This window comes from Lithobates pipiens, unplaced genomic scaffold (genome assembly GCF_037356315.1).
Source record: "Lithobates pipiens isolate NorthernLeopardFrog02 unplaced genomic scaffold, aLitPip1_a1.2 Scaffold_23, whole genome shotgun sequence".
Lineage (NCBI taxonomy): Eukaryota > Metazoa > Chordata > Amphibia > Anura > Ranidae > Lithobates > Lithobates pipiens.
The window spans coordinates 242,499,040-242,526,369 of record NW_027507785.1 but is presented as its reverse complement, the minus strand read 5'-3'; the positions used below and the strand labels follow the sequence as shown (position 1 = coordinate 242,526,369).

At 40.7% G+C, this 27,330-nt stretch overlaps 1 protein-coding gene across 1 annotated transcript in view; it reads left to right on the top strand.

Annotated features, from left to right (window-relative positions):
* LMO4 (LIM domain only 4) overlaps window positions 1–22,085 on the top strand; it is a 49,280-nt gene extending 27,195 nt beyond the window's left edge. The window contains exons 3-5 of the mRNA XM_077452961.1: window positions 3,392–3,488; window positions 3,861–4,016; window positions 21,291–22,085. Coding sequence (XP_077309087.1) covers window positions 3,392–3,488; window positions 3,861–4,016; window positions 21,291–21,299 — 262 coding nt within the window. The 3' untranslated portion in view covers window positions 21,300–22,085. The remainder of the gene's footprint in view (window positions 1–3,391; window positions 3,489–3,860; window positions 4,017–21,290) is intronic.
* Window positions 22,086–27,330: the final 5,245 nt, after the last annotated feature.

Here is a 27,330-nt window from a genome sequence, read left to right as displayed (position 1 = left end):
GAAGTCGTAAAGTGATCTTCCTGGCTGTGTGTGATGCAGAGTTGTAATTCACAAGATTGACTGTACTGAATTACAGATTCTTTGGCAGGTGAAATTGTAAATAGATATGTTTAAACTGTATTTAGCGGTTTGCTTGGATTTCTACTTTAACGTATTGAAAAATCCTGGAAGCGTTTCTATTTTTTATTTATTTTTTGTATCGGTTGACTATATGGGGAGTATTGAGGACTTTTTCAAAAAAAGTCTGAAAATAATCCACATCAAATACAGGATGATGCAAGAATTTGAGCTGATAAAATATACTGCTGTTTTTAACTTGTAAGCTCTGCAACTGTTTAGAAATGACCTGTTGGCTTTGAAAAAGAGCCGTTGTAGACTCCGGAAGGTGTAGAGTCAAAGACTGTCCTCTTCATCTTTTGTTCTTTTCTTAAAGCAGAGTTCCACCCAAAAGTGGAACTTCTGCTTATCTCATTTGCTACCTTTTTGGGGGGGGGGCGGCGGGTACCTGTTTTTGATGGGTGCATCGGACCTTGTCGTGTTTGACTAGGCATGTCAGAAGTTTGGGCCCCCCCTCCTCCTTCCCCCTACTGCCGGGCCAGTAAGTGAGCGCAGCGCACTTCACGAAGACGTAGTAGAGACCTGGCAGTGAAGTCTTGTAGATTACCTTACCAACAATGGCAGTGGCAGCACCCGTCAGCCAATAGAAATATTGGCTGGGATGCCGACATCGCTGGATTCCAGGACAAGTGTCCTAATATTTAACATATTCCCTGTTCTGCCTAGTGACATGACAGGGATCTACTGCTCATATCAGTGGTAGCTCACCCCCCCCCCCCCCATTGTTAGAATCGCTTCCAAGGACACATTTAACCGCTTGATCGCCCTCTAGTTTTTAACCCAGAGGTCTCAAACTGGTGGCCCTCCAGCTGTTGCAAAACTACAAGTCCCATCATGCCTCTGCCTGTGGGAGTCACGCTTGTAACTGTCAGCCTTGCAATGTCTCATGGGACTTGTAGTTTAGCAACAGCTGGAGGGCTGGCAGTTTGAGACCCCTGGTTTAACCCCTTCCCTGCCAGTGTCATTTACACAGTAATCAGTGCATTTTTCTAGCACGGATCGCTGTATAAATGACTGGTCCCAAAATAGTGTCAAAAGTGTCCGATGTTTCCTATCTAATGTCGCAGTCACATTAAAAATCGCAGATCGCTGCCATTACTAATATAAAAAAAAAAAAAAATCTATAATAAAAATGCCAAATCTATTCCCTATATTGTAGATGCTCTAACTTCTGTGCAAACCAATCAATATATACTTATTGTCATTTTTTTTTTTTTTTATTATGAAGAATACATATCGGCTTAAACCGAGAGAATTTTTTTAATATTTTTTTTGGAGGGATATTTATTATAGTAAAAAATATTGCTCATCGACCCCCCCGCCCCCCAATCTACCAATTTTTGTTTGCGTGCACGATCGCGCAATTGTCAGTTAAAACGGCGCAGTGCCATATCTCAAAGTGCTCTGGAAGGGGGTAAATCCTTCTGGGGCTGAAGTGGTTAAAGTAAGAATATAGCTGTTCTTGCCCCCTAAATCAGGCCAATGCCATTGTGTCTTTTATTTGCTTCACCACACTCTCTCAACCAGCGGAGATTTGTGCGCTGTAATAGTTTCCTGATCTCCCAGTGGTACTCTGGTGTTTATTAGTATCTTTACATTGTAACAGCCCGATATCTTATCTAAAATTAACCATACGTTTTCTAGTTGTCGTGCAACCTGTGCAAATTATGTTTTTTTTTTTTCTGGAGGCACTGGAGTTAAAAAGCAATAATGATTGGTTGCAGAACCCAGCAATTTTTTTTTTTTTTAAACTCTTTTGTATGATTGTATGTAAGTGGAGGGAGAATGTCTATCACTGTCCTCTCAGTGCAGGTGGTTTGGGCTTATTAGAATTGTAATAATTCATCAAATATTAAAGCAGTTGAAAGATCATCCATACATCACTGTCCCAACAATGTACATGTTGTGCAAATCTTTTGAGCATCAGACTATTGCTACACTCGGCCAAGAGCTTTTGTATTAGGCTATTGCTAACATACTGCTGTTGAGCATCAATATTATTAGTATACTGAACAAAATCTCAGGATCCCCCTCCCTTTAAATAGGAAAACCTATTGTGTAACGCACACCTATATTGCGAGATAAAACCCATATCCTTGCTGGCAAGATGAATGCTTCCTTGCTTCTCTGGCTAGTACCTTATCAAAGGCATGGTATCAAAACCAAATTAAGGTGTGTGTGTGTGTGGGTGGGTTTTTCATTTTTTTTTTTTTTTTTCCTTCCCTTTTTTTTTATTTTTTTTATTTTTTATTTTATGTAGGGTGCAGGCAAAATGCAATCTTCATTAACTGCCTTGTGCACCGATTTTTACTGAGTGCCTAAATATATTAAGAAATTATGTGTGTATATTTTTTTTTTTCCCTTCACTTCCCCTTCTCCACTCCCCCTATGGCAGATGTTGTGGTCTCATTTGATTGCATAGGAAAACTGCAGTGATACAACAAACACCCAGAGAGATATGATGACAAATGGGTCCAGATCCCGGTAAATTACTTTCTGCTCAAATCGAAATTTCATTCAGTTTGTTGCTAGCAGAGATGAAGTAATCTAAATTGTGGACTCAGGAGCAGATAGAGGGAAGTCGGAGCAAGCATTTCATTATCAAGAGAGAGAGAGAAGGTTAGAATGAAAGAGATGAGCGGAGGCAAATCTAAAGTGTTGACACTATGATTGAAAAGGTTAACCCATACACATTATATATCAACCTGGATAGCAGTGACTTCCTAATGGAAACTCTGCTCTGATGGCGGTTTGCTGGAGTTTCAATACACCGAGCATGATGTCTTCTTAGATATACAATCAAATCCCCTTAACCCCTTTGATGACTCATATCTCTTGATATGATTAAAGCACAAAAAAAAGAGACTTCTTCAAATAATTTCAAGGACACAATGCATTTAAACTCTAGTCATGAATTGTATCTTTTATTTTTTTTTATTTATTTTTTTATATGACGAACATAGAAATCTGATAAAAATAAGTGTAGAGCAGAATTGTTTTGTATTTGCTTGAGGTATGTAAGTCACTGTTTTTGATTGCATCTCTGGGTTCCCTGTGAATAGAAGGAAGGTCGTATTTTTCTGCTGATACAAAAAAAAGTGTTTTTATTTATTTTTATTTTTTTTAATATTCTGCTGTAAGCCAAGCACTATAATTTCAGATGTTGTTACCGGTCTCCTTTTTTTTTTTTCTTCTACTAAAGCAACATTTTTATGCATCTGGGGTGAAATTTATGGTCATAAAATTAAGTGTTTATTTTATCATTGTTTTATAGGTTATTTGGCAACAGTGGCGCGTGCAGTGCTTGCGGACAGTCCATTCCAGCCAGCGAATTGGTCATGAGGGCACAAGGGAACGTGTATCATCTTAAGGTACTTGTCTATTGGTCTTTGGGGTCCATGTCACATGATGTAGAGGCCTAATAGTAAGCAGTAAAGACAAACTGGATTTGACTTGAGTGATCAGAAGTGTTTACGTTTTCCTGTAGCAACCGGTGTCTGTGGTGTGTGTGTGTTTTTTTTTTTTTTTTTTTTTTTTTTTTATTTATTTTATTTTTTCTTTTTTTTCTCCAATTTTGCTGTCACATATATTGCATAGTCCTTAGGTATTTGAAAGCCTTGGGCATTAAACAGTTAAAGTGAGTCCTTTTCTTCTTCAGTCACTTAATTGAAGCTGTGACCTATAATATTACTATTTTAGATATATTTTCTGAATGTATCTTTTTTATTTTTTTTCCCATGCAGTGTTTTACGTGCTCAACTTGTCGGAATCGCCTTGTCCCAGGGGACCGGTTTCACTACATCAATGGCAGTTTATTCTGTGAACATGATAGACCTACAGCTCTTATCAATGGTCATTTGAATTCACTTCAGAGCAATCCACTACTGCCAGACCAGAAGGTGAATATTTGACTCTTTATTAACAAGCTTCTCAGAGGGGGCTAATTGCTACCCTTGTCTTATTTTTTTTTTTTTTTTTTCTTGTAAAGGGGTGTAAGGTGAAGAATGAAGGTCTTTCCTATAATAAAGCAGCATTAAAAAAGACATCAATAGCACAAACCTATGCAATTTACGTTTGACCTGTGTGTGGGTTTTCTTTTTTTTTTTTTCTTTTTTTTTTTATCTATTTTAACCTTTTTTAATTTCACCCTTTTGACATATTATTTTTTTTTTTTTTTTAAATTACAGTATTTTAAAGCTCAATTCCAGGCAATACTGTAGATGCATATTTCAAATACTTATATGGGAGTTTTTAACCACTTGCTTACTGGGCACTTAAACCCCCCTCAGTCCCAGACCAATTTTCAGCTTTCAGCGCTGATGCACTTTGAATGACAATTGCGCGGGCATACAACACTGTACCCAAATGAAATTTTTATCATTTTTTTCCCACAAATAGAGCTTTCTTTTGGTGGTATTTAGTTACAGCTCGGAGTTTTATTTTTTGCTAAACAAACAAAAAAAGATGCAAAAAAAAAAAAAAAATCATGTTTTAATAGTTTGTTATAAAATTTTGCAAACGGGTCATTTTTCTCCTTCATTGAAGTGCGCTGATTAGGCGGCACTGATAGGCTGCATTGGTGGGCACTGATGGGCTGCATTGGTGGGCACTGATGGGCTGCATTGGTGGGCACTGATGGGCTGCATTGGTGGGCACTGATGGGCTGCATTGGTGGGCACTGATGGGCTGCATTGGTGGGCACTGATGGGCTGCATTGGTGGGCACTGATGGGCTGCATTGGTGGGCACTGATGGGCTGCATTGGTGGGCACTGATGGGCTGCATTGGTGGGCACTGATGGGCTGCATTGGTGGGCACTGATGGGCTGCATTGGTGGGCACTGATGGGCTGCATTGGTGGGCACTGATGGGCTGCATTGGTGGGCACTGATGGGCTGCATTGGTGGGCACTGATGGGCTGCATTGGTGGGCACTGATGGGCTGCATTGGTGGGCACTGATGGGCTGCATTGGTGGGCACTGATGGGCTGCATTGGTGGGCACTGATGGGCTGCATTGGTGGGCACTGATGGGCTGCATTGGTGGGCACTGATGGGCTGCATTGGTGGGCACTGATGGGCTGCACTGGTGGGCACTGATGGGCTGCACTGGTGGGCACTGATAGGCATAGTTAAGGCGGCACCGATGGGCACAGATAAGGCGGCACTGATGGGCAAAGATGGGCACAGATAAGATGGCACGGATGGGTGGCACGGATAAGTGGCACGGATGGGTGGCACGGATGGGCACTGATAGGTACCACAGATAGATGGGACTGCTGGGCACTGATGGGCGGCACTGCTGGGCACTGATGGGCGGCACTGCTGGGCACTGATGGGCGGCACTGGGGTGCAGCACCTTTGAGGCAGATTTTGGGTGGCACTGTGGGTGGCACTGCTGGGTGGCACTGTGGGCACTGCTGGGTGGCACTGTGGGCACTATGGGCACTGCTGGGTGGCACTGACGGGGGCACTTACTTTATTTCAGGATGGCACTGCGGGTGGCAGGTGGGCACTGGCAGGGGGCAGGTGTCCGTTTAAATTGCTGGCCGTGATCGGGACTGATGTCCCGAACACGGCCGCCGGCGATCGGCTTTTTTTTTTTCTCCTCGCGCTGTCAGCGCGAGGAGGAATACTAGCCGATTACCGGCTCCGTTTTATCACATGATCAGCTGTCATTGGCTGACAGCTGATCACGTGATAAGGGGTCGGGATCGACCCCCTTACACGGATCGGTGATCAGGCGAGTCTCACGGACTCGCCGATCACAGAGCGCGCCGCGCGCGCCCCTCAGGGGGCGCGCAGGCCGCTCGTATCCGGGATGACGTCAATAGACGTAGTCCCGGAAATGTGGGTCCGCGCTATTGCCGTCATTTTGCAATAGCGCGGTACCCAAGTGGTTAAGTGCCATAATGCCCTGTACACACGGTCGGACTTTCTGATAGAAAATGTGCGATTGGATCTTGTCGGAAAATCCAATCATGTGTTGGCTCCTTCTGACTTTTTTCATCAATTTCCGACGCACAAAGTTGGAGAGCAGGGAAATTCTGATCCTGTGTAGACAATTCCGTCGGACAAAGTGCCACGCATGCTCAGAATAAATTACAAGACAAAAGCTATTGGCTACTGCCCTCTTTATAGTCCCGTTGTACGTCACCTAGTTTTTGAATGATCGGATTTTCCAACAACTTTGTGCGACTGTGTGTATGCAAGACAAGTTTGGACCAAAATCTGACATCGTCGGAATGTCCGACCGTGTGTACGGGGCATAAGACTTCAATCCCTGTTCACCTTGTAAAGCCAAACTGTTGACCTGACTTTTTCTCTGCTGCAGTAAAGGTAGGTAGGTCACCTTGCCTGTGCTTGGACAGTGAAGGACCATCTGCAATAAACTTTTTATTTTTTTTATTTGTATTAGTCTCTCCTTCCTCCTCCTTCCCTGTCCAATTTCTAATTGACTGCTAGTACTACCTGTCTCTTAGGCCACAATTCAATACAAGAGGTAAATTGAGATACTTACCTAGCATCTTTTAAAAATATTTATTTTATTTTTCTTTACTAAAGGCGTAACTACATTAACTTTTTTGTTACGCTTTAAACACATTGAAATAACGATGTGGTGTTGCATCATTCATTCCCATAGGGGCCTTTAACAATTTATTATAGTAGGTTACTGAAAGCTGATCCGTAATTGGCTGCCAGGAGTCTGTGCACATTAGTGCTGCTTGTACCATTCAGTTAAAAACAGAAATCTTTCAGTTAAATGCAGTAGCAGCTACTTTTACTACTTTTTTAAGCAATTACACTTGTCCAATATTGTAGACCAATAAAAAGGGCACACATCCGCTTTGCCAAATCACATTAAAAGTAATATGTTCCTTTTTTTTTCTTTAAATGGATTCCCTCCCAGCCTAGGCAGTCCTAATCATAGTGTGTGTGGCTGTCGATAATGACAGTGTGTCCATTGTTTCCCCTGTGTATATGGGTAATTTCAAATTCTACTTGGAGTACATTCTAAATTGAATAAAATGGTTTAAATAAAGTTTTAACTTTCACATGCTGATCGAAATAAAATAGATTGCCAGTCCCTTTAAGCACTCTAAGTTTTAAGGTATCTGTAGGGAAAAAAAAACACATTTGCTCAATCCTGTCCATTTCCATGTTGATGGAGCGTGACTTTTCTTGGCCAATTGCTATTGTACAGCTACCCCATGCAGAGCTCCTCCCTGCCCTCTCCATAGTCATACACATGCGAGTTGCTGGTGTGACTTTGCAAATTACCCCTTCAAACCTGTAAGAACACCTGTTCGTTGGGTGTGTCGCCAGGCACCACTGACCACAGTCTAAAGTCTGCACACTTACACTTTTGTAGGTTAGATTTTACAATGCATGGTCCATTAGTGAAATGTTTTTGCCACTTATCTGATCTCCAGCAAAGACTTTTGACAGAAGGGAAGTCCACCACGCTTGCCTGTTAAATTTATTTTTCTTTTATTGAACTGTTAGCAATGAAACTATTGGATGGCGCAGATTTTTTAAATTTATTTTTTGCTTATAATACAGAATATCCAGGGCGTGTCTGACTAGCCATACACTGGTGTATTTTTAAATGATTGTGAACATTTGTATGAAAATTATCTGCTTTTGATGACTTGAAAAATGTCATTTGAAAGTACTTCAAAATGTAGTCTTCGTTTAGCATTCTATTTTGGACCGAATAGATTTTACCAAGCAAAAACCCCATACACAGTTAGAAATTCATTCTAAAAAGTATCTATCCTGTTCTTTTTGAGTTTTGTTGTCACTGTTTGAAAACACAAACTTTGATTTGAGCTCCATTATGATTATAAAGTTGAGCAAACTTTTCTAAAATTAAACATTTTTGGGCTAATTCTACTAGCTATCATAATGCTGTGGCCAGCTAAAAGGGAGAAGTTTACCTTTTTGGGAACATGCTCCATCCGTTTCTGGGTGGAACATGTAACATATTGCAACTGCTGTCCGACTCCCCCCGAAAATCCCTTCCTGTGACAGCAGTACAGGGAGAAATTCCCCGTAACTGCGGTTATTTTAAGAAGTCGGCACAGCCATGCGGGGCTCTGCCCACACAGCCACATCACGCATGCACAGCTCTGTGTGTGAATGAACTACAAGCCCCAACCTCTTACGGATCTTGGCTTGTAGTTCTCAATGAACAGCTCCGTGCTAGTTCATTGATTCTTCCAGTCAGCGTTTCTGCTTGCCCATACTCGATGTATCTGCACACAGATACACTGACAGATCTGCAGGCACCAATCGATCTGCTGATTGCTGGTGCAATGCTTTTACAGGCTCAAAACTTTTTAGCAGAAAAAAAAAAGTGCATTTATACTTCCTCCCCAAACCCCCCCCCCCCCTTTTTTTTTTTTTTTTTGGCATACCCGTGCTGTTTCTTCAGAGCTCCATGCCACGGCCGTGACCCCCGCGTGCATACGTGGGAGTGACGTCATCGCGGTTTAGCCCACACATGGATCGAAATGTCGGCCTGTCCCTGCTGAACCTGCAAAATTTCGATCCATGTATGGCTGCCTTAAGTTTTTCACAAATACAATTCTATTAGGGCACAGGAGTTGTTATCATGTTTGGAAATGTCTTTTCCTTTTTGTTTTACTAATACTTATAGTAAATAGATATAATTAAATTGAAGGGTTTCTCCACACTCAAAAGTCCTAACTTCACAGGGAACAGAAAGCTCATTGATTCATATTCTATGAAGGCTGTGCTATAGGTTTCCTGCTTTTCTAGTGAATGGCCGATGTGAAATTCCAGACAGGAAGTGACCTCGCCACACTTCATCAAACATGTCTAAGTTGACATTTCCAGACTTATTGTCTGTTGGAACAAATGTACTGTCAATATCATCTGTTATTTCATTTCCTTTTTCTTTTTTCTAGTCCTAATGCATTATTTACTCTGTGGCCCTAATTAGAAAAACTGTTATCAACCTGAAACAACAAAAAATGCATTTACTGCTCAAATAATAGAATGATAGTACACTGAGGACATGTGTTTACATACCATTCACAGTTGTATACATGCTGTCTTCTGGTGCTGCCGTGTGTTTTTATTAAAGGGGTTGTAAAGGTACGTCTTTTTTCACCGTAATGCATCCTATGCATTAAGGTGGAAAGCACCTGAGCCCTGGAACTTGACCCACGGGGACACGCTGTTTCTCAGCTATTGATTGGATAGATTGATGGCAGCGCAGCCATTGGGTCCAACTGCTGTCAATCAAATCTAGTGGCACGGGGCCTAGTCCTGCATTCGGCCTCTGTGGACGCCGAATGCTGGACTCGGGAGTGTGCCTGCAAGGTACCCCCTGGGGGAGCGCTTCTCCTAGGGGGTTATCTGATGTGGGGAGGAGCCGCCGAGGGACCCCAGAAGAGCAGATTCAGGGCTACTCCGTGCAAAACAAGCTGCACAGTGGAGCTAAGTAAGGTTTTTTTTTTTGTGTTAAACCCTTACAATCACTTTAAACCCAAAATCCAGGCATTAGTTACCATTAAGTATTACCCCCCTCTAGCTGAGGAAAAATATAATGCTGTTTTTTCTGAGGGAAGATCTAATACAGAGGAATGCTTACTGTACTGCACAATATCACCCTGGTGAATAGGCACTACTACGTCTTGTAGAATGCATCTGGTATGGTTGAAGATTGTGGGACTGTATAATGAGGCTGCACTCCAGGGGTATATAAAATAAACAAATTAATGTAGCTCTGTATTTATTAAAAGATTCTTAAAGTGGACCTTCAGTCATTTTAGTCTTTTTTTTCCCCATCTCCTGCCCTTGTTTTAACGTTGGATAGTAAAACCTATACAGCCCACTTCCTTTTTCTTGTCTGGTCATTAGCCTAGGCTTATGACGTCATGTACAGCTCTCACTCTAACTTTTGTGAGTTTGCCTGGAAGGGGGGGGGGGGGGGTGAGTTGTAAGGGGACCAATGCCAGCTTCAGATGCCCACAGTTATAATAGATCCAGCAAGACTCAGTGGAGGGAGATTTCTGCAGCATTATTGGCAAGTACAGAATCAGTGTATATAATAAAATTTGCAAAGTGTTTGGAGGGAAGCTTCAGAATGACAAAGATGTCTTTTTATTATACATTGTGAGCAGGCTGCAGTTTCTTTTTTTTAAACCTCTTCAAGACCGCCCACATTTTACTGCAGACAGGCGGCTCCTGCAGGCACAGCGGCTTACCTGTACCTTGCTAGCCTCTTCTGGGTACGGGCTGCATGCCCTGTACCCGGAAGAATTTTTATTTTTTAATTGGATATGTTCTATAGCAGAAAGTCATTTTTTATTTTTCAGTCTTTCGTTTTTATATATATATATAAAAAAAAAACACACACACAATAGTGCTATATATCAAAAATTGCCCAGGTAAGGAAGGGGTAAAACCTTCCGGAGCTAAAGTTGTTAAAAGAATGTTACCCCAGCATTTCATATGACTGATATGTACTTGTGTTAAAGTACCCTTCTCTCTTTCTATTGCTTTCTTTGTGTGAAATGCCTGTTCCTGCCAGTCACCTGCTTTCCTAGACCACACTAGGCATGAGAGCACATCCCAGTGTAGTCTGTTTTTGTGTCTGTGCTGGGAGAACAGCCCAATGGCCAGATTTGTGCTGTCACAGCTAAATTTTACTTTGTATCAGATTTTAGTTCCTCAGGGAGAAGCAGTGCTCATTTGCTTTTTCTTTCAACCCTACTGGGTTGCATGAAAAAAACGGACATCTCAGATCAGAGCCGATGTACTAACTATCTGACATTAGTACAGCCCTATCCCCCACTGAGCTATTGTGTTCTAACCACCCCCCACCACAACACTCCAGTTAGTGCTTAGCCATTGGCTGAGAGCGTTGATTGGGAGCCAGTCAGCAGCTGTTTTTTCCAGCATGCTTGGCCGGCTTCTGTTAAACTGGCTGCCATACACACAGGCCAAATGTCAGTCATTTTTGATTGAACCAGCTGATGCACCCAGCATTCTGCCCCGTGTACTTTGCTTAAAATGTTACTAAACCCACGACTATATAATACGTGTGTGTATATCCAGTAAAGCATGCTTGTTATACTCACTGTGAAACCTAAGGGGTTACTCCTGTGCATTGTGTAAAAAGGCTGTTTGATCCTGTCTCTTCTGATCCTATCCTCCTTCCACTGTGCCTAATCAATCTCCTTATAAAACAGAGCTTTGTGGGCAAGCTGCACATGTTCAGTTTGGTGTGTATTGCTAGAAAGTGTGTGGTGTGTGTGTGTGTGTGTGTGTGTGTGTGTGTGTGTGTGTGTTTGTTTTTATTTATTTTTTTTTTCTCTCAGGAGGGTGCATGTGATCAACACAGGGGGCAATCAGCACTGTCCAGGCAGAGGGTCAGGGATCCTGCAGCCTCATAGGACAATTGTGGGAGAATGAAATCTCCTCCTACAAGCTTTACCTGGACACTGATAGAAGTCACAGGACTGCTATATAATGCTGGTATTTAGCCGTTTATATTTACTAAAATATTTGCATGTTCTGTGTAAGGTGTGTGACCAGATATAGGGAATGTAGGGGCCTGCATTTAGTAACACTTAAGTGTTGCTGAACTACAGAAAAGAAAAATTGTGTCTCCTGCCCTGTCAGCCAGGGCTGAGCTGTGCAAATCTCGGGACAGTATGGACACAATACAAATCCTTTTCTCAGGTAAAAGCACTTTGAAATGTTTTTTTTTTTTTTGTGTGCGTGCATTCAGTGAATCGAACAGGAGTTCAGCATTAAAGGAGAAGTCCAACCTGAGCTCATTCTGCTGTACTTCTATATGGGTCACAGGCGTGCAATTCATTTTGCACTCCTGTGACCCGTTTTCTTCAGAGAACGATCTGAAGTCCGTTCTCTGCTGACGACATACAGATCAGTCCGGTCATCATGTCATCAGGACTCGAAGTCTGGATCCGGCAGGTGCTTGGACTGATAGGCGTCTCGGCCTCTCAGCGAGCCGCTGAGACGGCTGCACTCCACCACACCCCTCCACAGCTTAGTGCTCCAATGAGCGTGGAGGAGCAGAGCAGGCGAGCTGCTGATTGACATGCAGCAGCTCTCCGCTTGGGGATGTGTGAGAACCGAGACATTGGCTGTGTTCGATCGCTCTGTTCTCAGTGAAGAGACGGCAGGGGACAGATGCTGCATTGGACCGATGCTGCATCCACCTAGGTAATTATGATGGGATAAAAATAAAAAATAAATCCCATGCTACTTTTAAAGTAATCCTGTGTGTTAGATTGTGTTGGACCATTCCTTAAAAAAAAAAAAAAAAAAAAGATATTCTTCATCAACTGCACGTAGGGGACAATTGTCATTTTATTTATTTTTGGAGTTGAACTATAAATATTTTAGTCTGCAGATTTTTTTATTTTTTCCCCCAAATGGCTAAACAACTAAATTTTATATTAAAAAAAAAAAAAATGGCAAGAGATATACAATTCTATGCCAAATTCGTGAGCAGATATTTAAAAAATAAAAATTTTTATGGTTTCCATGCCATAGCTTAGTATGTCTGCAGCTGGAGAAAAAAACGAACCCTCTGCCCCCACTTGTATCTAAATGAAGCTGCACTGTCATGTTTATGGAAGGTATCAAGTTCTGGAAACCACTGTCCTCCCTCTATCTCCCCTTTTTTTTTTTTTTTTTTTTATCTAAGTGATATTACCTAAAAATGTGGCAAACCGCATATCTAAATTGTTTCTGAATCATGGTTTGCAAATCTAATTACAGTGTCTAGTTGTAGCAGCGAGGAATTTAAATAAATATTCTGTTGATCTTAGATCCATAAATGTTTTTTTTTTTTTTTTGGCCAGCAGACATAAATGACATTGTACCCATAACGCCTGTTTTCTGAGCCTCATTCAGATCAACAGTTGTACGATCTCTCTAGCAATGAGCCTGTTTAAGATCTATTTTCATTTTCCTAATAAGTCTCCTTGCTATTCTAGCGAGTGCATTTTGATAACTGCGGTGTCTAATTTGTAACAATTACTGTCAGTCCTCAGCAAGTCTGCTCATTCCACACTGGTTCAGGGGAAAAGAAGGAATGCACAACTCCTGCACATAATTGTATTCACCTCATATTTCATACTGATTATGTATTGATGACATTGATTCATTTACTCTTTACAGCTCCACTTGCATGGGTAGTAAATCTTATTGACCACATATGAATTTTAATTTCAAATTGGTGATAGATTTTTCCATCAGCTCTGATAGCGTATTTGACTTTTTCATCATTAACCCAGGCAATCACGCTGCACTGAGTTATTGCACTGAAACAAAAAATGCATACTTCAGTTGCTGCTAGTATATAGATTTGCAATAGAAACTTCATTAATGCGCTGAGAATTAAAGAAAGAGAAAATGCATTTGTTCTCTGGTGTAGTTGCCTGAAATTGAATTCTGATTTTGTAAAACATTCCCCATAGGTGGGGGCAGTATTTTCATACTCATTTTGTGGTTTCAGATATGGGAAATACCCTTATCTATCTTTTTCGTTTTCTAGAAGCAGTTAATAATTAGACATGTTTAAACAAAAACATTTTAAGAGATGCATTATGATGATTTGTTAACAGAAGTGGAAAAAAAAAATCCCCCTGAGAAAACTAAGAGCAAGTATATTACAAATATGTGGTGACACGGAAGTGTCATTCTTATATGAGCTTGGGTAATCAAGGTAGTCGGATGTTTCATGACCTGACTCCGAAAATATAAAGAGGAAGGAGGGCACCCCCCCCCCTAACATTTCCAACATTGGACTAAAAGCCTTGGATTATGGCAGGGAATTCTCTCTATTGCGGATATCCAAGACACCTAAAGTCAAAGGCTGACTTGGCCCACCAGGCTTTACCCATATCTATCTAAATGATCACTTTTGGATAGCCTGACCCTTTAGGGCTACAAAGCCAGCAGAAGACCAAGAGAAATTCACGCACATTTTCCAAGCTGCAATATTGCAGTCTCACCAGTGTTGTCCTTACGCAATAAGATGCTTTATTTTTCTTTATTTTTTCTTTTGCATTGATCTAGAAAAATATTTTGTTTGGTTTTGCAGGCCTTCTACTAACAATGCTGGTTACTTGGATGAAATGCCAAGTCAATGACCCAAAACTAGTATGAAGATATGGGTTCTGACATTTGCTCATGAACAGCAGGCTAATACCGCCTACTTTCAAGCAGCCAATCTTAACCTCTTAACGCCGACCACACACATATATGTGGCCTCTTGGCATGTGGGCCTTCATGCCGAGCGGCCACATATATGTGGTTCTGTGTAAAACACTGTGCTGAGACCTGAGACCATGCTCCCTCCGGTGGTTACCAGAAAACTCCCGATGCATACTAGAGATCGGGAACTTTCCAATCATATGACCACTGTTGCAGCCAATCACAGCAGTCACATGAGCCAAATGCCTGCCTCAGTCTCCCAGCTTTTAGAACCCTTAAAGGGCCGTGAAGCAGCCAGTGGTAAAGGATTTAAGGGTTCGTTAGTTTTACCAAAAAACTGCCTATGCAGATAAGAAGCGTCTCTAGATGAAAAGCTGCACAGCTGGTTTTCGACTAAAGTTGAAAAATGCCCTTGCTATTAATGTAGGCCATTTATGTACCTAATGAAGCCTGACCTGAAAATCCCAGGACGTTGCTAAGAGAGGCCTAGCTATTACTATTCGCCTTCGCCTTCACCTTCATCATCACAGAAGTAAGCTCTTTCTCAGATTCAAACCCTCCTCACGTGCACTTTCTCTCCAGTGATGTAGTAGCTCTGAGCTGTGCTTCTGAGAGCTCACCCCTGTGATCTTGGAGGTGAACCATTAATAACTAGGCCTCAGTAATGTGCTGAGAGTTTTCAGGTCAGGCTTCATGAGGCACATAAATGTATAACACCTATAGCAAGGGCATTATGCAACTTTAGTGAAAGCTACACAGTTTAACTACACCCTTATCTGCATAGGCAGTTCTATGGCAAAAGTGAACTAACCCTTTAAGTTGACCATATACAGCAGAAGTTTGAACTAATTCCTGCTGAATCTACCAAAATATGGGCTATTTTGTTGGCACCACCTGGCTTGACAGACTTTGACTAAAGATTTATTGTCCAAACAGTAAAGTTGTTTAGCGTGGATGGAAGAATCTATGCATATTTGGCTTACACTATATACATTTGAGTTTGGCTTTTTTTATTTGTCTTCAGAATATGCATGCTGCCATAAGCCTGTGGTAATGGGCTTAGTTCAAACTTGCAACACTTGAATATTAACACTAAATCCAGTCACATAACCCTATCCTTCCCCCCACCCTTCCACCGACCTTTAATGGCATTACATAGTTATAGTCTGGTTGAAAAAAGACTCCATCTAGTTAAAGCTAAAACTGTGTAAAGTAGAGCGTGGTTAGAACCTTTTTGAGTTATTATTGCTGTCTGTGCTCTAATTGGGGGGATTTCTTCTCCATATGTCCTTGGTGATAAAGGATCAGGAAGTGGTGGCAAAGATGGCAGAAAAAAGACGCTGCTTTTGGCTGGAGCTAGATTTGAAAATTGGGATTTAAGTCTCATGTAAAGTTTAGGCTTAGGTTAAATGTTAGCGTGTATCATCAAACGCTAGTTTTAACCTTCAATGTAACAAATGCCAGTGTAGACACTGTGGTCCTTCAAACTGTTAGGTGATAGAAATAGCTTTGTCAGTTAACTTTTCAGTGGCTGCATATTTTTGAGTTAAAGTGGAGTTCCATGCAAAAGGTGAAGCTCTGCTTATCTGAAAGCCACATTTTCCACCTTTTTTGGGGGGGAGCGGGTACGTGGTTTTAACAGACACCTGCTCCCACTTTCAGCTGAGTTCGCCACGGCAAACTCAGACAGCAGTTTGGCCCCCTCTCCTTCTTCCTCCGCACCCAGCCCAATTGAAGAGCGCAGCATGTTTTGCACCTGCGCAGTAGGGAACTGGTTGTGAAGCCGCACAGATGGCATCAACACCCGATAGCTGATTGAAAAAATTGCTGGATTCCTTGACAGGCAAGTGTCCTAATATTAAAAGTCAGCAGCTACAGTATTTGTACCTGCTAACTTTTTTTTTTTATTTTTTTTTTATTTTTTTTACTGGAGCCTAGAGCTTCTCTTTAATATAGTAATGTGTACTTTAAAGACCTTTTGAGGACACTGTCTTGGTTTTACATTTTGACTGTTCCATAGTTTATATTTTTTATACACGGATATCTAGATTTTCCTTGTAGTGGTTGCCTATGTATCTGGAAGTCTTTGGGCTTTCCGTCGAATACTACTGAGATAAAAGGATAAGTCACACAAATCCTCTACTGTTTGTAATCCTTCTGATCTGACAAACATTGAGAAGAGCAGTAAAACATAATCACTATGCAGCACTTGGAAAAAGAGCCTGCGTATGTAATGAGCAAATACTGCTGCCCCACGTACATGACTACAGAGGAAGTAGTATGGAATACATTAAGGTTACTTCCTTTTTTTTTTTTTTTTTTTTTTTTAAGTTGGAGGAGAACCTATCAAGATACAAATATAGGAATTACTTTTAAAGACTTGATTTTTACAGTATTATTATTATTCAGGATTTATATAGCACCAACATTTTGTGCAGCGCTTTACAACATGAGGGCAGACAGTACAGTTACAATACAATGCAATAGAGGAGGAATCTGAGGGCCCTGTTTATTACAGCTTATGGTCTAGGAGTTACAATCTCTTTGAAGCAAGGATAGGGATGATGACCAAGTAGCGCAAAATCTGTTGGCAGCCATGAAGACTGCATCTTCAACAAATTTTGTAAAGGCATTTCCTAAACTTCTGTCCCAGCATGTTCATTTTGCACTTGTATTTCTAAAAGTAGTACCCAAACTATAAAATGGCTCCATATTCAATTTAATACTATATGAAATGTAATCAGTTGAACCATTGAAGTAGGGTCAAAGGACCTAGCTGTCATAAAATTCTTTATGAATGAATATAGATATCGCATTCATGTGTTTTTGCTTAACCACGTGTTATTTTTCCAGCTTTGCTGCATTTAAATTTTACTTTAATACTAAAACTAGTAATGAAATAAATGTTTAAAGTAATTAAAAAATTACTAGTTTTAATAAAGTGCTGTTAAAATTATGCTCCTTTTATTCCATGGCCTTGCCAATATTCTAAAAGTAGAATGCCACTTGTAACACAAAGGTATTGCTTAACCAGTGCAACCTTAATCGGGGAATAGCTGATTTTATGTTTTTCTGCACGCAGTTATAATGATTTGACTGTGGGTTCTATTTTAATAGTGAAAGTGGAATGAAAGGAATGCACAGAGCCTCCTTATCCAGGCTCCCTGAAAGCAGAGCTCTTACAGTGTAGGTGCATTGTGTACATCCCCGCCATAGAGTGCCTGTAAACAAAAATAATCAGTTGTCCAAAATACTTGGCAAACTCCTTCAGCTCTGGGGGTCATTTTTATATCCTTGCAGGTTCAAGATATGACTAAAGGCCCGTACACACGGTCAGACTTTTTGACAACAAACATGCAAATTAGCTGTTTTGGAGCAACATCCGCCTGTGTGTACGCTCCATCGGACAAACTTTTTCTGTTTTCATCGGACTTTTGTTGGCTGTGCGAACGGACAAACTTTCTGGCAACAAAAGTCCGATGGAGCAAAGTCCGACCGTGTGTACGCAAAAGCATCGGACTTTTGTACAAGGTACAAACACGCATGCTCAGAACCAATGCAAAAGATCAGACTACAATACAGAAGTTCACCAAAGGTGGCGCTGGAGTCATTGAACGTCCTCTTTTGAAGCGGCGTCAGTACGTTGTGACGTCATTACGTTCGTGTTTGTTGTCAAAAAGTCTGACCGTGTGTATGCAATACAAACTTGTGGATCACTCCTTTTGTACAAAAGTCCACGGAAAAGTTTGTACAAAGTCCGGCCGTGTGTATGAGGCTTTAGAATGAAAGCTTTGAGCTGTTGAAAACTTGCAGGGGTTGCATTCTGCAGTAATTCATACATAACGAATTGCATAAAAACCTATCAATATTTACAACTGATTTCCAGGAGGTATCTTGGGGCTGTTGCATATAGGATAAATTTATGTTTTTCTCAGGCACTACCTGATCTTTAGCCCCTTTTGTGTCCTACAATTTTAAAATTATCACAGGAAACATGCATAGTTTGCCAGCCACAGATTGTTCTGCCGCCCAAGGCCAATTTCCACTGATCACTGGGGATCATGTAAGAGTGAGCTTATGCAATGCAAGTGTGAAGACAAGATTAGATTGCTGTCCTCATGTGACAAACTGTTGTATTTTTTTCCTTCATATATTGTCTAGTGTTTTATGAGCAGCACATGAGGTTAAACATATAATGCCAGGTTTGTCTGTGCTGAAAAAATTCCAAAATTCACTTTGATATCTTGAGAGCCATTAAAACATGATATTGATGTTTTAATAAATGAGGAATTCTTGAGCGTTGGCCATAACGAGGAAACTACCAGAGAGAACTCCAACAGGGACAATGGCCACAAAAGCACTTTTTGACAGTTGAGTTGGAAAGGGTTGGAAAATCTGTCAGGTATTTAAAGCCAAGTTCCAGCTTTTCATACACTTTACAATAATTTTGTTTGGGCCAAGGTGGCCCAAACTGTCACTCACTACTGTGAGGCCACTGGATGTGCGGTATAAAATGTATGTAGCTGAGGCTACATACTGCATACCGCACTGTCTAGGGTTCAAGCCGAGACTTCCTGTCTCATACCCAAAGCACACTAGAGTATCTGATTGGTGCTCAGCCAGTCGGAGAAAGCTATGTATTATAGCAATGAAGCCAAACTTTTTCTGATTGGCTGAGTCAGAGGTGGGCTGATGATGGCACAACCTCTGCCTCGGCCAATAAGAGGAAGCTTTGTATTCATTGCTAGATTACATCACTTTATCCAATTGGCTGAGTACCGATCAGATAAGACTCTATTGTGTTCCGGGTATGAGACGAGAAGGTCCCAGCTCGAACACAGTGCTGTATGTAGCCTCAGCTATAGTTGTATACCACACATCCAGCGGCCTCACGCGTTAGTAATGGACATAGTTTGGTCCAAACACACTAACTGGTCAGGTGTAGCAAAAGCTGGAGTTCAGGTTTAATGCTATCCCTTTTCCCTGTTGAGGGATATTTGCATTAGTTGCTTGTCCCAGTGACCACGCATAAAGCTAAAGGAATCTCCCCAACAAAGATGGCATTTAAAACCTGACAGATATCCAAACCCTGCCCTAATGATTTCAAAACTTAAAAAAAAAAAATGCTGAAACTCCTCTTTTTAACATGGTGTACAATACACATTCGTCTCCTGCCAAGTCTCCTTGTGTACAGTGAGATGATCCATTTCTGACATGTACTGCATGTGCATTATTGGCCACGCTTTTCATGGAGCCAACACCTCTCTAAACATTAGGCTACAAATGAACACCTGAAAAGCCTAAAGAAAATGTAAACTAATCGAAAACCTTGTGATTTACCTTTTTTAGTATGGTGTATAGGGGCTTCATCATAACGTATTTCACTAAATAATTACGGCCTACTAGTTGTTGCATGTGTATATACCCTTTTGGTGTTTGTTTACTTGTTAATTGAATTCTTTGTTACGTTGTGTTTGGCAAGGGGGTGGCAAAGCAAGTAAACTCACCTGTACAAATCACTCAACATATAGTGTATTATGTTAACTCCTCTGAATTGTTTTAAATGAAGGTTTGTGTCATTCACTTTATTGGTTATTAAAAAAAAATCTTATAGTTTACAGATCACTCAACAATTCCCCGGTTGTTATATAATTGGAGTTGTCTGTGTCCATAGTAGAGGACATTTGATGCTCATTTATTAAATATGCTCACTGGCTGCTCTCTAATCTCTTTGTTCTGGACAGCCAAATTACCTTTCTCACACTGAGCTTCAACTCTTGGGAATTGAACCTCCACTCTTGAACCACTTTAATTAGCTTGAAAGTGTGGTTCTCCTGAAGGAGGGGGTGGGGGCCTTGAACTCCTTCATAGACCTCAGGTTTTACTAACTTGGTGCCCTAGAAAGTTCAGTGTTATTTAAAACGCCTGTGAATAGAAGAACTTTTTTTTTTTTTTTTTATGCAACTAATTTGCTTCATTACAGACATTTTGTAATACAATCACTGACAAAATATGTATTTTTCTTGTTGACTTTTGGAAAAACAAATCTAGTACAGGAATCTGCACTAACAAAATAAGCTAATTACAATATTTAGGAATGGTACAGAAATGTTGTATAATAATGTTCAAATGCTACCAAGCATGAAAAGGGCTCGTGTATAAAGATACATTTTTAAGCACATACAGTTTTAGGCTTGTACATTTTAAGCATGTGCAGCTTATCATTCACAAGGTCGCATGTGTTCCAAGAATGTAGTGTTTTAAGATGGTGGTACTCACCAGCTACTCCTCCATAGTTGCATTGCTCCATGACCAATAGCATTAAGGTTTCCTGGACTAAATTTGAGTCCGACTCCCAGATTGCACACATTATTTTTAACCAAGCCTAAACTCATTTAGTCAAGTGTCTGTTTCCAAACTTCCCTCTCCCCTTTTAAGTGCCCAAATCATCGTCTCACTCAAAATGAACCTGTGCAAACGACAGCCCCTCCAACAACTTATAATTACCTTCATCTATCTCGCCCAGATTGGTTTTGCATCCTAGTTATGGGTATTAGGAGAGCATGTGGCTTGCTCTTCTTACCCCCATGTGACAAAGATGAGGCAGTTCAAAGCCCCTATTAGCTAGGCAAAGCAGAAGGTTCAGTTTAATACACCAGCAGCTTGTGTGTGATTTATTTAGAGTGAAGGCAGGACTACACAATTTCTTGACGTAAAACCAAGAAGGATCTATAATTAATAGGTGATGATTGTGGTTTTTGACAAGTAGACCCTTGAAGGGTTGTGTGACCTGGTATGTGATTTAACATGCCCTTTAATTTATACCTAAACAGGGGCATCTGTTTTCCATGGACCTTGTCCTCTCACTTTGGTTTTATATTAAAGCATCTGCTTCACCAAATTGTGGTTTCTCCAGAACCTAAATGTATTTTCTTTTCTCTTGTTTTTCAGGTTTGCTAAAAGGTTGGACTAAAACAGAAAGTGTGCCTTCATCTCAAGTTCTTTCATCGCAGATGGATACCATATGTCTCCAGTAGACAAGTCACCTTTTGTAGCTAGCATCCGTGCCAGCTTCATGCCATTGCACCTTTTTTTTCCTCTTCTTGGTTGCCCTTCCCACATTTCTTGGTGTATGAAAATGACTGAAGACCTATAATAAGGACTCCATGATCCAGGCTAATGGGGAGACTGAGATAAAAAAAAAGAAACAAGTGGTTTCACCAGAGGACTTATTCACGAGGGTGAAAATGACTCATGAATTCAGTTTCAAGATGCATTTAAAAACTGCTTACCCACCCTCATTACAGATTTAGCAGGGCACTTGCCAGCATTTGCACCCTTACCCTTGACAACACTCTACTCACTCTTTGTATATTTTATGTGCTGTGAGGAAGATTGTTCATTCAAGCTGAACATAAGATAAAAAGGGGAGTTGTAGCTTTTTTGTGGTACTTTATCACAAACACTTTTAAAGTTTCTCTCTGTAAAATACAATGTACGTATGCATGTATGTGTTATTTTATTATTATTATTTTTTTTTTTTTTTTAACTTTAATTTTCTTTGTTTTGTCCTATCGTTGCTACTTCCCATTGCGATAAAGGGAAGGGGCGAGAAAAGAATCTGCTATTGTGTAGAAATTTTCACCTACTTGCTGATTGAAGATAAAACTTTTATTTGTGATATTTTCAGAGACTTGCTCTAGTATGGTGTATTTAAGTAATAAAAGATTAAAATGCTATTGTTAATTTGGTTTCCATGAGTTACTGCACTCAGCACATATGTGATCTTTTGCTGTACCAAACAATATGTCATTTAAAATGGCTTTCATTACATCCAAAAAACGCAGCAAATGAGACGAATTCTAATCTTTGTAATTACATTTCTGACTGATAACTGGTCCTTAGCCTAGCTTGGAGCATTAACAGTTATCGGTCCTACAAGAAGCCATGAAGAATGGAATGTCACTTTTTGCACTTATATTTCCAATATGTCCAAAATGGCCTTTTCTACATCCAAATGAAAGTTCCTTGTGCCAATTCCTTCTTTGCATGAATGGTTACCTTGAATATACCAAAATGTTTGCAATATGGCCTATGATGCACAGAACTGACCATTCAAGCACTTATCTCCACACCTATAGTGTGTGTGTGTGTGTTTTATTTAATTTTTTTATTTAATATAGTGTGTGTATATATGTAAAATACAATGTACGTATGCATGTATGTGTTATTATTTTTTATTTTTTTACTTTAATTTTCTTTTTGTCCTATCGTTGCTACTTCCCATTGCGATAAAGGGGAGGGGCAGGAAAATAATCTTTATACATACCTGCTCTGTTGCAGTGGATTTGCACAGAGCTGCCCTGACCCTCCTCTAGCCCCTCTTCTGTGCCCCTCCCTCCTGTCAAATGCCCCCACAGCAAGCAGCTTGCTATGGGGACACCCGAGTCAAGTCACAGCTTCCTCTGTCCATTAAGACACGGAGCAGTGGCCCCACCTTGTGCCCTCTCTCAATTTGCTAGCTGACTTTGACAGCCGCTGGAGCCAATGGCGCCGGTGCTGTCTCTCAGCCAATCAGGAAGGAGAGTGTCGACGGCCGAGTCACTGGTGGACATTGCTGGATAGAGATGGGGCTTAGTGAAGTATTAGGGGGTGGGGGGGGGGGGGGGGGTTGCTGCACACAATGCGTTCTATGCATTTAGGTAAAAAAAACTTCTGACTTTACAACCCCTTTTAATAGGCATTTGCACATGTATCCAGAATGCTTGGGAAAATGCAAGTGTTGAAATACTTTTCAGCCACTTGGTAACTTTGTAATTGCCCATTGTTTCCGGTGGAGCTTTTCGCCATCAGATTAAGTGGTTACAAGCAGACAGCCACATAATGCTGCAGCAAGCATTGCATTTACCACTTAAATACAGTCTCAATGCTTCATTTAGTAGTTTGCCTATAGTACCACGTTAGGTCTACTGAGTGGGTGATGCCTTTTTATAAGGGGGCAGATACAGACAACAGCTTGAATTTAGTGAATTGTATACTTGCTAAGCTTGTGCTTGCTAGAAGATTTTAATTAAGATGTATGCTTAGAAGATGCTTCTAATTGGATCTTGTTCTTTAAAGTGTTACTAAACTCACAATCGTAAAATCAGTCTGTATATAAAGCATGCTTGTTGTACTCCCTGTGGAACCTAAGGAGTTAATCTTGCGCATTGTGTAAAAAAAAAGGCTGTTTGATCCTGTCTTCTCTGTTCCTCCCCTTTTCACAGTCCTAAATCCATCTCCTGATAAGACAGTCTTTGGAGTCACTCTTTGGTGTGTATGGCTAAAGAGTTGTTTTTTATTTTTATTTTTTTCACTGGCGAGTGCATGTATTCGGCACAGGGCCAATCAGCTCTGTTCAGACAGAGGGTCAGGGGTCCTGAAGACTTATAGGACAGTCTGTGTAGAATGAATGCCACCTACAAGCATTAAGCAAGTAGATTAATAGAAGTCACAAGACTGCTATATACTCTGATGAGAAAGGGTATTTATCAGTTTTTCATATTTACTAAGATAATTGCATGTCTGTGTACTGTGGGGAAACCAGGTATAGTGAATGTAGGGTCCTGGGTTTAGTATACACTTTAAAGGCTCTTAGGTGATTCCAAGCAGCTATAGAAGACCCACTAATACATATGTGGTGTTAAAAGCTTTAAAGCTGAAACCTAGGTCCAACATTTTGGACTATGTACTTCTCTATAGCCACAAAGGATATAAATCTACTTTTGAATGCACCAAATGCAATTCCACACCCAGTTATTACCTTTACAACATGTCCAATGTCCTGTGCAAAAAGCAGAACTGTTAAGCCTCATACATACAATCGTATTTTCGTCTGGGAATTGTGTGATGACATTGTTTGCCTAAAATCCGACTATTTGTACGCTCCATCAGACAGTTGTTTGCCAACTTTCCACCAACAAATGTTGGATAGCAGGCTAGTAAATTTTCAGAGGACATCGGTCTGTCAGATTTTCCTATCGTGTGTACATAAATCCGTCATAAATCCAAAGTGCAAACGTGCATGCTTGGAATCGGTGCTCACCAAACACAACGTTGGCAGAAGATGCCCAAAGGGTGTCGCTCAAGAGCTGAAATCCCACGTAGTACGTCACTACGTTCGTGTGTGTTGGCCGACAATTGTGTACCGTTTGTATGCAAGACAAAATCCAGGCACATGCCCTTCGGACGAAAGTTTGCGGAAAATCCGATTGTGTGTACGAGGTTTTAGGCAGCCTGTAGTGGGAAGTGATTCTGGATCTGTCCAAGAACCACAGGGGGATGGGCACAAGACCGCACAGAGGCAAAGTTTTACGTGAGTTTACTGCACAGATTTGGAATAAATGAACAAAGGACAGCAAAGTTTTGAATAAGAATACAAATGCCTTGTATGAAGACAATATTTACCTATCCTTGAGTTCAGTTTTAAAGTCTAAATAAGCTACAAATTGGGGTTAAGTCTTAAGATGTTTTGACTACATTAGTTTAATGTTTTTCAGTAAATATGTGTGCATCTATGCAATTAAAAAATTTACTGAGTAGCCCTAATCAAGATAGAAAAAAACAATAGATTTTTATGGTGAGGGAGTTCTTCCTGCAATACAATAGTATCTCTGTATGATGGAACATGGCAGGAAGGTCTATGGATGGTTGCGATTTGTCCGATTGGTGGCCTTGAGAATGTCTTGGTACACTGTGTATGTGTGTTGTGTTATTTATTTATTTTTTTTTTTAACATCTGGTTTTCTGTTAATCACATTTCCCACAATTCAGTTGACCACATTAGCTTTTCCCAATCGCATTTCTTTTGAGGCAAAAAAAAAAAAACTGCCCGATTTTGTCATGGATAGAAGACTTTAAGGTTAAGTGGCGAGGGAGCATTGTGGAACTTTTCATCATTAGTCTTTTCTTACATGCACCCTTCCTGGTAAACTTGCAGTGTGATAAAACCCGGCTTGACAGATGCAAGGTAGCCAATGCTCCTTTAAAAATTACAGATGGTACCTACATTTTTTTTTTTCTAGTTGTCAATGGAGCTGGCTCCTGGGGGAAATACTGGCTTCTGCTATCTCCATATCCATTTCTTCACCCCCTGTGTTGGATGATAAGCAAGGCTCAACTTATGTGAAACTCGGATTGCATTTCGCAAATATGGCTGCCTCGTGCATGAGTACAGTTTGTGTGAGACGTCAGCGAGCTTGCATTGGGTGTGGTTGAGAATCATTCTCAAATCAAACCGATTCTCAGATTAATGGTAATTTTTGTCTGGTTCAAAAGGGGTAGTACTGCGAAAGTAAGTTATGCATCCCCAGGCTTCATTTTTAGCTGGAGTGTACCTAATCATAGTAATACAAGTCTAGTGTTACTGTTCAGCTTCACCATCATAGGAGTGATCTCTTTCTGATTCAATCCCCCTCACATGTGATTTCTCTCCCCTGGTGCAGTAACTCATGAGCTCAGCATTTGAGAACTTGCTCCCTGGATGGTGAAGGTGTACCGTAACAGCTAGGCATCTCTTAGGAATGTCCTAGAACAGTGATGGCGAACCTTGACACCCCAGATGTTTTGGAACTACATTTCCCATGATGCTCCACTACTCCGCAGAGTGTATGAGCATCATGGGAAATGTAGTTCCAAAACATCTGGAGTGCCAAGGTTTGCCATCACTGTCCTAGAAGTTCCCAGTCATACTTCATGATGTAGACACGGCCTACATCTATAGCAAGGGCATTATTCAACTTTTGGGAAAAAGGGTCCAGTTTGTTTTATCTACAGATGACATTTATCTGCATGGGCAGTTTTTTTTTTTTTTTGGTAAAGGTGAACTAACCCTCCTATGATCGTCTTGGTGCTTACACAGACTATCTTCATGCTCAGAGCAGTGAATAGAACGACTAGGGAATAAAGATATATAAAATATGTATGAGCTGCTGCAGGGACAGTTTTAAAGGAAACCTGTTGCTTTGTCCTGCATAAACAGATTAAATGGCTAATTGATACTACTGACCTGGGAGCATAGAAGAGCAATTTGGTCAGAAGTGGCACCCAGAGCTGTGTGAGAGTTGGCAGCGCTGCTGACGCTCGCACAGCTCTGGGTGGCACTTCTGACAATTTGCTCTCCTCTGCTACCAGTTCCTCTTGTACATAAATATGATCACTGCACATTGATGTCCGCTTTACATTTCTTTTACTAAAACATGATTGGAGAACACTCCCTGCCTGGGTCCAGTTCTGACATGTTTCACCTTACATATAGCTTCATTATGGCGATAGTCTAAGCACCAGTTCACTTTAAGACAACCACAGTTAGTGATTGACTTTTATTATTGTTACGATATGTTCTATGGCTTTTATAATTAAGATTACAATATGATTTAAATAGCAGCATTTACTGGGTAAGTACATTGAAAAACATCACTCTATACCAGGGGTTCCTAAAGCGGAACTCAAGGCAAACCGCTAAATACACAAATAAAATAAATACATAGAATCTGTTAAAGGATTGGTGTTTCCGTTCATCCAGTCCTGAGATTTAAAAAAAACTGTGCCGCACAGTCTTGTATAGTAGGACAGTAGATTTGATTCTCCTCCGCTGCAGTTAACAAGCACTTAAAGCAGGGTTAAACTCTGTGATATATACTGCTCCTTCAATGGTCTGACATCCCTTGCCGGCATCATCTACCTGACCTCTTCCGGGCCTTAGGCTGAAACCATCTTCATTGGTCAGAGCAGGATGATGCACTCCTGTACCTATAAATGCTAGTATCCAGTTATATTATGTATGTTTAGGAAAGAATCTAGGCTTTTTTTTATTTTTTTTATTTAAGTAGTCTACTGAGCTGGCCAGAATCGGCTATTGAGGGAGTCTATTCCACATTTTCACAGCTCTTATTGTGAAGAAGCCTTTCTATATTTAGAGATTAAATCTCTTACACAGCTCAGTGTACTTTCA